This window comes from Myotis brandtii, unplaced genomic scaffold (genome assembly GCF_000412655.1).
Source record: "Myotis brandtii unplaced genomic scaffold, ASM41265v1 scaffold132, whole genome shotgun sequence".
Classification (NCBI taxonomy): Eukaryota; Metazoa; Chordata; class Mammalia; order Chiroptera; family Vespertilionidae; genus Myotis; species Myotis brandtii.
The window spans coordinates 4144831-4159993 of record NW_005354673.1 but is presented as its reverse complement, the minus strand read 5'-3'; the positions used below and the strand labels follow the sequence as shown (position 1 = coordinate 4159993).

The 15163-nt window shown below is 45.2% G+C and overlaps 1 protein-coding gene across 1 annotated transcript in view; it reads left to right on the top strand.

Annotated features, from left to right (window-relative positions):
- The window catches only part of ADCK1 (aarF domain containing kinase 1), a 124757-nt gene that overhangs the window by 41717 nt on the left and 67877 nt on the right, over positions 1-15163 (top strand). Inside the window, exon 4 of the mRNA XM_005860149.2 lies at positions 12090-12293. Within this exon, the coding sequence (XP_005860211.1) occupies positions 12090-12293 (204 nt within the window). The remainder of the gene's footprint in view (positions 1-12089; positions 12294-15163) is intronic.

The following is a 15163-nucleotide window of genomic DNA, read 5'->3' as shown; positions in this document are numbered from 1 at the left end:
TGAGGCTCAGCTGGGGCAGGAGTGGGGGTTGTGAGCGTGTGGGGAGGGCAACACGGTGGGACCATAGCAAGCACTGGCTGCCTGGATTTTTTTTCTTTGAGTTCATGAGGAATGCTTAACTGTGTTTGGAGGGGCAGCAGATTTTAGTAGAAAGGGACAGGTTTTGGAATCAGAAGATAATGACTCAAACCCTGTATCTACTACTTATTGGCCGAATAACCCTGGCAAGGCCCCTAACTTTTTGGAGCCTCAATTCCTGCATCTGTGCAGTGGGGAGAATGATAGTACCCACTTCAAGGCTCTTGCCTGGATCAGGTGAGATAATGTGTGTCCAAGGTTTCATGCACTGTAAGTGACTGTGAATTTACTACTGGGGACCATTATCACAGTGTCTGATGAGCAAGATTTGTTCCCAGCACCTTATATCGTATGCTGGTACAGTGAGCCAACAATTCAAATAGAAACTAGTGATTATGGAGAAGAGTATGTGAAAATTACAAATCAGGGACCTATTTATACTTGTATTATGCTGACAAGTCATTTGGCAACTTAAGTTTGATTCTCATTTTAATATGAAATTATTAACTGAACTTGGGTGTTAGTAAAACGTAAGATGATAGGAAACATACGTACGTGGGCATTCACAGCCTTTATCATCTATTAATGAACACATAGAAATTGGATGAAGACAGGAATCTTTTGTTTAAAAGACTCAAGATGGATATTTATATAAAATGTGTCTAAAATACTATAATTGATTTAAAATTAACAGTTTATATATTCTTGTAAATATTTCTCTATTTTCCGAGTCCAGCACGGCTAGAGAGTGGTCCGGTTCCTAAGTAGGGGCTAGGGGGGATTGAGAAAATGAAAGAGACACAAATACAGTAGGGAAAGCTGGGACTGGGTGGGAACACTGTCCTCTGATGGAGAGACAAGGTCCCAGAGCCAATACAGCATGTTTATTTTATACAGCAAAAACCAGGAAGTTTTACTAAAGGTCAAGACAAAGGAGATTATGTGCATTCTTGGGTGGGCCTGAGTTGTATTCATTCCTGGTGCTTGGCTGGATTTAGATAACGAAACCTACCCCCTGGCACGTGGGCTGAAGGTCAAGCTGACAACATTCCTACCTCTGGCAAGGTGTGTTTCCAGGATGTGGCTCTGCCAAGGCCACTGGATTCAGCTGACAATAATTAGAGAAATGCTCATGTGCCTTTCCAGGCACTCTCTACATATTCTGGAATTAGATAGTGGTGTAGTCGCACAACTTAGTGAGTATGGTAACCACTATTGAATTGTACACTTAAACATGGTAAATTTTATGGTATGTGAATTATATCTCAATTTTAAAAATAAAAATAAAGCAATAACTTTATTATAAAAAAATTAGAGTCAAGAAAAATTACCTAGCCCTAACCGGTTTGGCTCAGTGGGTAGAGCGTCAGCCTGCGGACTGAAGGGTCCCAGGTTCGATTCAGGTCAAGGGCATGTACCTTGGTTGCGGGCACATCCCCAGTGGGGAGTGTGTAGGAGGCAGCTGATCGGTGTTTCTCTCTCATCAATGTTTCTAACTCTCTATCCTTCTCCCTTCCTCTCTGTAAAAAATCAATAAAATATGTTTAAAAAAAAAAAAGAAAAATTACCTAGCCTTTTACCAGTTCAAACAGTATGATTTCGATATACTCTCTTCTAACCCTTTTCTATTATATCCATAATGTTTTATTAATATAATGAACTGTTTTTCTCATTTAACGTGTTATTAGCATTTCTACATGTTGCTACATAGTGTTCATTTAAAATGGCTACCTAATATGCCATTGTGTAACTGTTACACAATTTACTGTACTATTCTCTTTTTCATGTCTTGGATTATTTTCTTAGGAGAAATTTCTAAATGATAGATTTTATTTATATATATGAAAAGAAAGACAAACTGCAGACTGGGAGAAAATATTTTCAAATCATATATTAAATAAAGTACTCGTATATGGAAATTTAAAGAATTCCTACAACTTAATAATAAGAAACCAAACAAGCCATTAAAAAATGGACAAAAGATTTGGATGGACATTTCACCAAAGAAAATATACAGATGGCAAATAAGCACATGAAAATATGCTTAACATCATTACTCTTAAGGAAACATAAATTTAAACCATAATGAAGTAACATTACACATGTGTTAGAATGACTAAAACGAAAAAGACTTACTCTATAAGCATTGGGAGGATGTGGAGGAACTCTCATACTCTGTTGATGGGAATTTAAAATGGTACAGCCACTTCACAAAATTGTTTAATTTCTTAAAAAGTTAAACATATACCTATCAAACAGTTTGATCATTACATTCCTAAATACTTACTCATGAGAAATGAAAGCATATGTTTCTGTACCTGAATGTTTATAACAGCTTTATTTATACTTAACAGATAAATGAATACATGAATTGTGATATAGTTATACAACGGAATACTACCCAGTAAGGAAAAATGATCCCATTTCATCTCTTTGTTTTAGCTTATGAGCTATAATTCTTTTTGTTATTTTAGTGATTATATTAGTTTATAGCATACAGTTTTTACTTGTCACTGTCTACATTCAAATGACATTATACTACTTCACAGAATATAAGAATCTTACAATAGTATACTTTCTTTCTTCCCAGCCTTTATGATGCAATACATTTTGCTTTTATATGTATTATAAACTCTACATTACATTGTTTTATTTTTGTTTAAGTGATTACCTTTGAAGAGACAGAATATTAAAAAAAACCTCTTGTATAGTTACCCATGTGTGATGTTAGTGGGTAGATGGTATTTACAACTGTGAATGAGATCCCTGAGGGAGTATACCTAGAATATTGTATTTATCATGTTGTTTTCCCCCCTGTATTTTTTTGGTCCTTTGACATCGGGGTTTTGTTGACACTGGAGGAACTAATTCATAGAGAGAGCAAGCACCTCACCTGAAAGCATGCCTTTCATAGGCACACCAACCAGTTCAGAGCCCATGCCACCAACCATCTCCTTTATTGAGTAGTTATTCTCTGGGACACTGTCCACCTGCCCCACCTACACCAGGGCCAGGTACCAAACAATTAGGGACGTGCCCTGTGCTCCCAAGCCTACAGCAGTTATTCAATCTAGTCAATCCTAAGCTTGCTTACTCTCCCTCACCGATTCTTTTCCACGGAATCTACAATGAAAGCTCTTGCCCACATTTTCTCCTCCTTCCCTGTACTCTTGGCCAACGCTAGTGCTTCCTCGTGTGGCCCTGCATGGCCTGCCAAGCCTCCTGCTGCTGGGAACTGTGAGTGAAACTTCTTCCTCTGTGAGAGCCGTTTCTGTGTCTGTCTTGCCGTATCTCATTAAAACAAGTCCTCGGTACCCTTACAACAGCACAACAATGCTGGCTCTGGCTGCCTGGAGTACCTCATTTAACCTTTCCAGGAACCCTATGGATATAGCTGAGAAGAGAGACAGAGGACGCTCCATGGAGCGAGATTAAATTTGTCGTCGGTCTCCTTCAAAACATTTAGAAACTGCAACCTATTCCTCCCCTCCCCGTAAGACATGATGAATTTTACTTTGTTGCCTAAATGACAATTTAAAGCAAAGGGTGACATCAGAAAAGAGACCTTTCAGGCAGTCCTGGACTGATTTCTTGGGATGAGGGGGGAGTTACAATTTCACGTTCATGATAAAAACACACATGTGGATCTTAGTGTCCTATAAAATTAGGGAGGAGGTGCTGGAGTCCTCCCTCTGCACCAAAGTCTGCGTGGCAGAGTCTTGTACATTTAAAGCTGAAAAAAAAATCAGCTGGACTTTTCTGTTTCCAGAAGATGTTGAAGAAGGGATGATAAAAAAAAAAGTCTCCCCCATTATTGATATAATATACATTAATTTAAAGAAATTTGGAAAATACTGACAAACCTATAAAGAAGGAAAAATAAATACTCATGTAATCTCACAGCCCAGAGATGCCACTGTTAATATTTCAGTGTATTTCCTTCGGGCCTTGAGTTTTTGACTAGAAGAATTAATCAAAGGTCCGTCTCTGTTTTGGGATCTGTCTGTCACCTTCTCCTTCACTGACTCTTCCTGTGTGTGTGGGGTATGTATATATGTGTGTCTGACTGTCTCTTTCCTCTCTGTTCATACTCACCCCTAAATCCCATTGGGGATATTGCCCCATTCTGATGGGGAGCCCCGTTGATTCAGTCTGACTTTGGTAACTTTCTGCCAAGGTTGGGGGCCGAGACCCTTGCTCTTGGGATTTAGACACAAGTCAAGAATTGCCCTCCTTAGGCCTTTGCTCCATCCCTCTCAATCATTAACTAATCAACAGTAAGTTGATTTTATTAGCTATTCACTGCCCCCTCCCAAACCCCAAACCAAGTTGACTAATGAGAGTGTTTTTAATTAATGTAAGGCAGATTAAAACTCATTACAGCAAGGTTATTGGTAATGAGATAATCATAAGGCAAGTTATTGAGCTGGGAGTAAAAATGAAGTTGGAGGAGGGGCAGGGAGACCATGCCAGCTGTTTCTGCTATTTTTTGGGCAGGGATGGATGGGGGAGTAGGGGGCTTGCCGTGAGGGTATGCTGCAGTGACACACCCAAACCAGTCAGGGAAGCCAGGTGCTGGGTAAGGGCAGGACTCAGGTCTAAGGGGGAAATGGGTGATCAGTATTGGGGTAGTAGCAGAAATAGGGAGATCTTTGGGGAAAAGAACCTGAAATTGGTGTATTTAGAATAGGCCTCTATAGCTCTTCTTATGCATGGATGCTTTGCAATTTGAATGACACAGCTTGAAATTAACTATTATTTCTGTCTATTAGGTTGTGGTCCAGACTTGTTCAACTGAATGAAGTACAGGGAGTAGATGGGCCTCAAGTTCTTTTTTTTTTTTTTTTTAAATTTCAGCTTTCAAGAAAGATTGATTCCCTCACACCTCTGTCTCTATTCATTCATTGAGCACTGATTATATATATGCTGGGGCCTGTGCTAAGCTTTTTTATGCATTGCTTCATTTGGTCAACACAGTTATCACTTTTCTCTTCCTTTTACTGATGAGGAAACTGAGGCTCCAAGTTTTAGCAACTTGGCCCTGGTTATATCGCAAGTCAGTAGGAAATCAGGATTTGAACCCAGGTCTTTTTGATTCCATAGCCAGAGCTATTAGTCATAATGTTTTATGATCCCCTCTTATTGTATTCAAGACCAACGCCAGGTTGCATTGGACAAAAAAGAGGGGGGGGGGGGGCCCCAATTTTTTTTTTTTTTTTTTTTTTTTTTTTTTTTTTTTTTTTTAAATTTCAGCTTTCAAGAAAGATTGATTCCCTCACACCTCTGTCTCTATTCATTCATTGAGCACTGATTATATATATGCTGGGGCCTGTGCTAAGCTTTTTTATGCATTGCTTCATTTGGTCAACACAGTTATCACTTTTCTCTTCCTTTTACTGATGAGGAAACTGAGGCTCCAAGTTTTAGCAACTTGGCCCTGGTTATATCGCAAGTCAGTAGGAAATCAGGATTTGAACCCAGGTCTTTTTGATTCCATAGCCAGAGCTATTAGTCATAATGTTTTATGATCCCCTCTTATTGTATTCAAGACCAACGCCAGGTTGCATTGGACTTTTATACCGCCTGGACTTGACTCATGTTCCATGGCCACCCTGGTGCCCTCCTCAGCACCTGGCAGGCCTGGGAGAGCTCAGCAGTACCTTTCCTGCCTGCCATTGGTGATTCTAGTTCCATGGGTGCATGTGCACCTCTCGGTCTACATGGTAAGCCCTTGGCCCGTGAGGACCCTGGTTATACTTCCTTGCCTCCCCACAATGCTTGTACACAGAGAAATTCAGCTGATGCCTCTTCCTGGCGCCTGGGTGAGCACACCAATAATTCACCAAATACTGGCTCTGGGCCCTTGGGAATACCACTGAACCTCTCTGGGATTATTTCTTCATCCTTAAAGATACATATTAAGGTCATTTTACAGAGATATTGTACAGATTTAAAAATGATAACAACCACTGCAACCTATATGTGAATGTTTACTGTAAGCCAGAAATAGTACTTAGAATGGGGCACTAAATAAATGATTATCCAAGTGTTGGTGAGGATGTGGAGAAAAGAGACATCTTGTGCACTGTTGGTATGAAGGTAAATTGGTGCAACCACTATGGAAAACAGTATGTAGTTCCTAAAAAAGTTTAAAATAGAACTACCTATGACCCAGCAATTTTATTTCTTGGTATTTATCTGAAGAAAATTAAAACTCTAATTTGAAAACATGTATGAATATCCCTATGTTCATTGCAGGATTATTTATAATAGCCAAGATATGGAAACAACCTAAGTGTCCATGAATGGATAAATGGTTAAAGAAAATGTGGTACATAAACACAATGGAATATTACTTAGCCATAAAAAAGAATGAAATCTTGCCATTTGCACTAACATGGATGGTGAGGGCATTATGCTAAGTGAAATAAGTCAGACACAGAGAGACAAATACGGTATGATCTCTTTTATGTGTAGAATCAAATCAAATCAAAACAAAACCAAACCAAGCTTACAGATACAGAGAACAATGTGGAGGTTGCAAGAGGCAAGGGTGGGAGAAATGGGTAACTTTTTAAAAATTTAAATGAATAATAATTTAAAAAATGACTATTTATTTATGATAGTTGTTATTAATTTATAAACCTGAGCTGTCCAATATGGTAGCCACTAGCCACATGTGTCAATTTTAATGTAAATGATTTAAATTTGAATAAAATGAAAAATTCAGTTCCTCAGTCGTACTAGCCACATTTTAAGTGCTCAGTGGCCACTGTGGCCATGTAGCTAGTGGCTGCATATTGGACAGTGCAGGTACAGAACACCTGCATCATTGCAGAAAGTTCTGTTGAATGGAACTGTTATAAACTGACTTTCATTTACCTGCATGTCCCTCCTGGTATGTATGCCTGTGCAAGTGCTCAGAGAGATGCGTAGTATGAAGGACCAGATTCAAGGGGATGCAGAGATTGGGAGATCCTGGAAGCTGTGCTTCTCACTGAGCACACTTGCATGGTCAGGGACCGGGTCCTGGGTAGGAGAGAATGCCTGTATGTTTCCTGCTCCCAGCAGGCTTAGCCCTTTAAGGTACCAAATTAAATGATGCTGAAAAGGGGAGGGGGTTGCACTGAATCAGTAGTTTCTTAAAATTCTGAGTGTTACCTGCCTTCTGATCCCAAAGGACAGTGACGCTGCAGGAGCTGGAGCTGGAAAGGACCCTGGAGAGCAGAGGGCCTGCTCTGGTACTCAGAATGGTGTCTTTTGGCCTTAAAAGAGATTTTAATTTTTTGGTGAGTGGCAGTGTCCCTCACCCTCATGTGACTGTGTGTGTTTATTTAGCAGCTGGTTGAAGGTGATTTTGGAACCTCTTTAGTTGAAATATGAGCAGCAAGTAGATGCTGACTCATTTCCATGGATGATGGCTTTGTGAGTGTAAGACCTATAGTCACCATCAACCTACACTATGACACATGGCTTGCCCTGAGGTACACAGAGCGAACAGGGGACACACATGATTTACCCTAATGGCGGATGTGCCAAGTATCTGGTGAGTCAGTAGACTGGGCTTGTCAGGAAGCTGGGCTTGTGTCACCAGAGGTGGCCCACGCAGAGCATTACCTAGACACGATCCTGAAGGTGACCATCACTTTGTGCCAAGAGACACCCTACCTGAGACTGTCTTATGCCACAGATGAGGGGCAGCAGAACCCTGGCTCTGTTCCCTGGTGGGAAGGCTTGGCAGGGTGGCACTGATGTTTTCTGAGGGCTACCAAAGGCAGACAAATGCAGTTGTGCATCATCAAAAGAAAATGGTAGAAGTGTTCAATACACACGCTTACATGTACACAAACACACATACATGCATGCACAATAACACACATGCACACACATATGCATGCATGCACCCAGATCCTTACATGCAAACCCGCACACATGCATACAAACGCACACACCATACACATGAACACACACACACAGATGCACATGGTTATGTTCTCTCATTCTGAAATGCCCTCCTTTTTTACCCTAATCTATTCAAATTCAGTTTCAGGGGCTAACCTTTTATATAAGCCAGAGTCTAGTCATGCCAATAATTTGAATGGAGAAAATTTAATAAAAAGGATCATTAACTAGTAAAAGGTAATTTACTCCTAAAAGGAGTAAAAGAAGGTTCTAAGGGTACAGAGTAGCAAATGCACAGAGCAGCTGCTCCCTCTAGGGCTGAGGGGTAGTGAACCAGGACAAAACTGAAGACTCGGCCCAGGGCTTCCCACCTGCAAAGTTGAGCTGCCTGGGTGGTGAGGAGATGTGGTGGAAGGCGTGGTCCATGGGGGCAGCCTGCCTGGTGGCGGAGAAATTGGCTGGAGCTGATGTGCAGGAGAGGCCTGCTGGGTAGTCAGAACAGTCGCTGGAGGGTGTGGGTCTGAGCTGCTCCATGGGAGGGGCCCACGAGGTGGAGGAGAAATTTATTGGGGATGGCTGGTCTGTGAGGGCCACTGAAGTGGGCACTCCCAAGCCACTGACCTGCTGGCTGTTGTGCTGACAGCGCATTGGGACCAGCAAGGGAGAATCCTTGCTCTGTTGTGGCCTCCACTGTCCCTCCAGAGCCCTGTTGACAAAGCCCAAAAGCCACCATCTGACAGGAGAAATGACACAGGGTCCTGCTCCAATGTCACAGTTCAGGGCAAAGAGGGTGGGTTTGGAGCTGAGAGGCATCTGTTCATGAGTGGCACATACCCCTCTTCTCCTGCCGGTAGCCAAGCCTTTCCTCAGATTCCAGCCTTTTTGGGCCTTCCATCCGTGAGCTCCCACGGTGGATCCCACTGCCACATGTCTATCAGGTCTCCTCTGTGGTAGAGGGCACAGCACTCAGCCTGCTGTAAGTCCCAGTGAGTGCACAATGGTTGATGTCTTTACTGCAAGGGGAGGCAACAAGGGTGTGAATCCTTACCCTATTTTCCAATCCTCTGTTCCATTTGGTATTGACCCTGGAACAGCTTTGAGTGGGGGCTGAGTGGGCCTCCTTAGGGTGGGGGGTGGCTGCTGGGTGCCAGGGCAGCCTCACCGGAGCGTCTGGCTGGACCTGGGCTCTGGTCACACCTTGCTTTAGAATTAATGGGTTGTGGATGCCTTTCTGGCCACCTCATATTCTGCTGTTGAATAATGTGACCTCCGCTGGGTTGGAATTGGGGGACAATTACTTGAGCTGCAAAAAGTCATCCTATATAATAAAAGCCAAATATGCGAAGTGTCCGTTCAACCAGTCAGCCGTTCAACCAATCAAAGTGTAATATGCTAATGATGTGCTAAGGCCGTTCAACCGCTCACTATGACGTGCACTGACCCCCAGGGGGCAGGCAGTTGACCGTGCAGTGACCACCAGGGGGCAGTCAACCAGTCAACCAGTCACTATGACGTGTACTGACCACCAGGGGGCAGACGCTCCAACTGGTAAGTTAGCTTGCTGCTGGGGTCTGGCCTATTGGGACTGAGCGAGATGGGCTGGACACGCCTTGGAGCCCTCCCGCGGTCCCTCCCCAGCTGGCCAACCTCCTGCATCCCTTCCTGGCCCCAGTTGTACACTGGTGGGGTCCCTCACCTGGCCTGTGCCCTCTCACAATCCAGGACCCCTTGGGGGATGTCGGAGAGCTGGTTTCAGCCCAATCCTGCAGGCCTCTGGTTTGTTTATAACAGCCTGGACCTTTCTATTGTGAGGATGTGCCCAGTTCCATGTTTGACTGTATTAACCTTCTTTGTTGCTTCCTTAGAACAAGGGTTTGAGTGTGGCCTTGGCCAGCCATTGCACTACTGACCTTATGTTCCAAATTCTTTTAATATGTTTTTTATTGATTCCAGAGTGAGAAAGGGAGAGGGAGAGGGAGATAGAAACATCAGTGATGAGAGGGAATCATCCATCGGTTGCCTCCTGTATGCCCCCTACTGGGGATCAACTGCAACCCGGTCAGGGCAGATGCTCAAATTCTTAAAAAAGAGCCCTGGCCAGTGTGGCTCAGTTGGTTGGGCATTGTCCCATGCACCAAAAGGTTGCCGGTTCGATTCCTGGTCAGGGCACATGCCCGGGTTGCCAGCTCGATCCCCAGGCGGGGGTGTGCAGGAGGCAGTCTATCGATGTTTTACTCTCACATCCATCTTTCTTTCTCTCTCCTCTCTCTTCCTCTGTGTCTAAGAAGTCAATAAAAATCTTACCTAATAATAGACAAACATGTAAATTGACTGTACCTTTGCTACGCTAACTAGCCAATCAGGAGAGTATGCAAATTAACCTAACAAAGATGGCGGTTAATTTGCATATGCAGGCTCCAAGTGGTGGAGCGAAACCTGACAGCCCAGGGGTCGGAGCAGCACCACCAGCCCTGGGGCCAGCTCCGGCCGGAGCCTGGCCAGAGCGAAGGCCTGGGTGCTGGGTGCCGGAGGAAAACCGGTTCCAACAACCAGGGGAAAGGAAGGCCTTTTGCATGAATCTCTTCATGCAACAGGCCTCTAGTATATATATAAAAAAGAGAGAATCTATCCCATCCCTCACAATCCTTTAATTCATGTAGAGTGTGCTGTCAATCCTTAATTCTCTTTTCCCTATAATCTCCTATCTGGGAAAGAAGCTCCTCCATGGCCCAGCTTGGATTAGTATCCACATCAAGGCTGGAGGATTCTGCCCAGGGGAATGGAGTCATGTGCACAGGGTTCCCTGGGAGTACCTTGGGCTGGGAGGCAGCGGTGTCTAGCAGAACCAGCAGTGGGGGTCCCTCAGGGCTTAAGGATGTCCTGCCTCTGCCTGGAGTCTGTGGCATCTGCTCTGCTGTAGTGGGAGGGGGCAGATAGGCTTCCTGGCTTCTGGGATGAGGATGTTCAGGGCTATACTATTCTCTTCTTAATTTCTAAAGTAATAGTTTTCTGTGTGGTTCACTTGGCAACTAATTATATGGGATTTTTCAACATTTCTTCCATGTTTGTTGCCCACTGTTATTTAACTCTTCATGTGGTTCATTGCCTCCAATATGTACTTAATTATCTCAGCATTTTTCATAGTACTTAAGAGAGGGTGAGTCCATCATAGATGGTCACCCTCTCTTGGTTGACTTCATGGGCAGAAGAGGTACAGGGTTCCCACAGGGCACTGGACTCCCTTGCCTTCTCTGTGTGCTCATGGGCCCACCCTACCTCAGAAGCTGTAGCTCCAGGAAGGCAGGGCCCTCAGAGCTCCCAGACCCTCAGCTGAGCTGGGTGATGACTGGGGATGCACACCCTGGGGCTGATACCCACCTCCCAGCACTGGAAGGACAGGTGGGCATCAGGCTGCAAGTTAAGGCTGCCCTGTCCTAGACAGCCTGCCCAGCAGCCTGCTCCATGTGCCAGGAAACTTTTTGCTCCAGTTAATATGAGATCACTGCAGAAGTTTGCTGAGTTGAAAGAGCTCTAGGTTTGGAGTGTTTTCTAGACTTAAAAAAAATTATTAGCTACTTCTTAATAAGCAAACCATCTGAGTTTCTTATCTTTAAAGATACCAATACCTGCCTCCCTGAGCTGCTGTAAGAATGAAGAGAAATAATGTATATGACCATGTTTTATAAATCGTAGGTCTCCATACAGATAGTATTATTAATATGTCTGAGGGTTGGGTGGCAAATGCATTAACTTGAATGAATCATAAGTAGATGAGATTTGGTTAGAAGCCTTGAACAAACACCCATTTCTGAGGGAGTGGAGTCCAGACCAGGTAAGTTTGATGGAAAGGAGATTGGAAGCATCTGGCCATATGAGAAGGCCAGCCTTGGTATGAGGTTGCAATTGATTGCTCTGGGTACCATGATTGAAGGAGAACACTGAAAGAAGAGGTGACTGAAGGTGTGTGTGTGTGTGTGTGTGTGTGTGTGTGTGTGTGTGTGTGTGTGTTCAGAGGGTAAATCAGGGTTTCCAAGCAGAGGGGCAGAGGGTCGATGCCCACTGGACAGGGTGCACTCACACCTCTCTGGTCTTGGCCTGTCTCCCTGCAGGTGCACCTCCGTTCTGCCCGGCGTCTCTGTGAGCTCTGCTGTGCCAACCGGGGCACCTTCATCAAGGTGGGCCAGCACCTGGCAGCCTTGGACTACCTGCTGCCTCAGGAGTACACCAGCACACTGAAGGTGCTGCACAGCCAGGCCCCGAAGAGCAGCATGCAAGAGGTCAGCCAGGTCATCCGCGAGGACCTGGGCAAGGAGGTACCTGCCTCTGCCAGGAGGGCTGGGTCCTGGGACGGTATGCTTTTGAAAAGGCCCTGGCAGATTCTCGCTGCCAGGTGCTGAGGACCCACTACTAGTGCAGAACCACACTTCACACAGCTTTCAGTGCTCAGATCAAAGAGGTTAGAAGGAACCAGTGTTTCTCAGTAAAAGATATTAGTTGGACCGTATGAAAGGAGTGATATTCTACTGCAACCTAATATGATTGGTTCAACCTAGTAATATCTATCAAGTATTGAGGGTTTCTCATGTGCCGACACCTGTGCTGTGTTCATTCCATGTACTGTCTCACTTAATTCTCACCCAAACATATGCGGCAGGTACTGCCATTAACCCCATTTTGCAGAAGAGGGATGGAGGCTTAGGTGCTAAGGTAAAATGTCCAAGGGCACTTTAATATGTGATTCCAGCATACTGCTCTCTAATCCTGTCTGTGGGCTGTCCAAATCATTCGGTGCATTGGCTTTCCCGGAACATCTGTGTCAGGCAGCCATCAGCCTCTGCTTGATTACCTCTAGTGACGGGAAGCTCATTCTCTCATATGCTGCCCTCGGTGGTCTCTTTTTTTGTTAATCATCTCTAATTATAAAAGTTCTTCCTCCTAAGGGCTAAAACCTGCCTCCTCAAACCTCACTTTTCTGATCTTTATTCTGACACTTAGAGCAACAGAGAAAGGGCCAAAGGGTCCCTCTGTCCACAGCCCAGTTGACATTCCTTTGGACTCATGCTAGTGATCTGCAGGATGTGTGGACCCTGAACTGGGCACAGTGGCACGGGCCCTCGCTGGCCTGTTCTGGTTGTCTTGCTTCTGGGGACAGGGAGGGGCTTGAGCAGCTGTCTGCAGGTTGCTGAGCTGTGGTTCAGGCCCAGCCCTACAAATTGTGTGCTATAATCTGTGGGTACCTCAGCTATCTCTACTAAAAAAACTTCCTCTCCGCCTTCACCTATTACTCTGTTTGCAATTCTCTTCTTTGATAGAGAATCCTTTGGGTTTTCTAGAATTGGTTTTGAGCAAAATAATCTTAAAGTCAAGCCCTGAGCAGCTAATACCTTTCCTGAGATGAGTTTACAGCCTTTGATGCCTCCCATTTGCCAGGTCCACCCCATCCACTTTCAACTTGCCCATCCGTTTCATGACTAAGTCTGGGTCAGGCACAGTGGCTTTAGAGTTTGGGCTCTAGAGCCAGGAGTGTGGACCATGCACAAATTATTTATCTGGCTCCTCACTTTCCTCATCTGCAAGATGGGAGAGTGTGTTCTCCTCATAGGGTTGCTGTGAGGATTAGACGTGATAATGACTATAAAGTGCGTTTGTGCCATCCCTGACCTGGAGCAAGTGCCCGACAAATGCTAGTTACTCCTCAGACCCACCGTGTACCCTTAGCCCTCAGTGCCTATGCATGGTCTTCTGTCTGCCTGCAATGTCTTACCCCATCCTCTCCCTGTCAAGGGAGTCCTTGTGTTTCTAGACCATTCATTCATCTATCCACCCATCTGCCAAATGCCAGGCACAGTGCTGAGTATCCTGACCAAAGCCCAGCTCTCCTGTGAAATCGTCTGTGATCTCTGCACAACGTTGCTTCCTTTACTCATGCACCTTGTGTCTTGGTTAGTTATATCTAGGAGGTCCCACTGCAGGCACTAAAGTCTTTGGGGAGAAGATTCTTATGGTCCTTTTACTCTGTATTTACAGTAGGTGCCAGTGTTTGTTTAATGAACCATTGGACAAATGAGGGACAGCTTCTCGGGATGGAGAGTCGGGGCAGAGGCTTCATAAAGACCACCTGTTCCATTTCTTTGGTCTGCATGGAGCTGGCCTGGCTATTTGTCCCTGAATGTAGAGCTGGTATCGGATGCCCAGCATCCAGCCAAAGAGGTCCCACTGGCCTAGAGGGGGCCTGGATCACACAGGAGGGGGAGCATAGAAACCTTTTGGATTTCTTTCCCACTGAGGAACATGGGGGAGATTGAGCGAAGGTGAACCCCAATTTAGGGCTGGGGTCAGGAGCAGACTGTAGGCTGGGAGGAGAAGGGTTAGGATGGAGGACCCCTGGCAGAGGGGACAGGATTGGCACCGTGGAGGCTCATGCATGGCTTTGCTTCTTGCCAAGACTCTTGGCTTCCTGCTTCCTATAGCACGAGATTCACCCCCAAATTAAAACTAAATAAATCACTGTAATAACAGTGTGAAGAGCATCATTGCTGGCATGTGGCAGCTCAGTGCGGGTGGCTGCGAGGGAGGAAAGCTAGCAGATTAACCCTTGGAGGTCGACTTGTCTGTGGATAAAGACCCTGATGGTCCTTTTACCCTGTACCTACAGCCCCAGAACAGTATCTGATGTATAGTAGGTGCTAGCGTTTGTTTAATAAACCAATGGACGAACGAGGGACAGGAGGGAGGCTAGAGCAGGTTAGTGGCTCTCTCTAAGCCATGATGAAGCGAGATGAGAAGTTTGGGGTGTCAGCAGTCATGGTGGACCCACCCAGCCGGCCAAAGGATGTTTGAGGTTGGAAGATTTCACCTGCATCTTCAGGGCCTCTTCTCCAGGCCACCTGGCCAAGTAGTCCTGAGTGTGGTGGCCTGTGGCTCTGCCCCATGGGTTGTCTTGAGCCCTCTGAGAGAGGGCAGCTGATGACAAGGTCACGGTTCTGTGGGGGCGTCCCTCACAGCTGGAAAGCTCAGAAACCTCTGGTTTCTTACCCCGGCCCCCACAGGCACACAATCAAAGCCTTCCCTCCCATTCCTCCTCCTCCTCCCACCCGGGAAGATGGCATTTGTTCCCTGTGACACACTTTCTCAGTCTGTGGGTGGAGGGAGGGGAAAGGGGCTGTGCGGGGAGCAGGGTAGG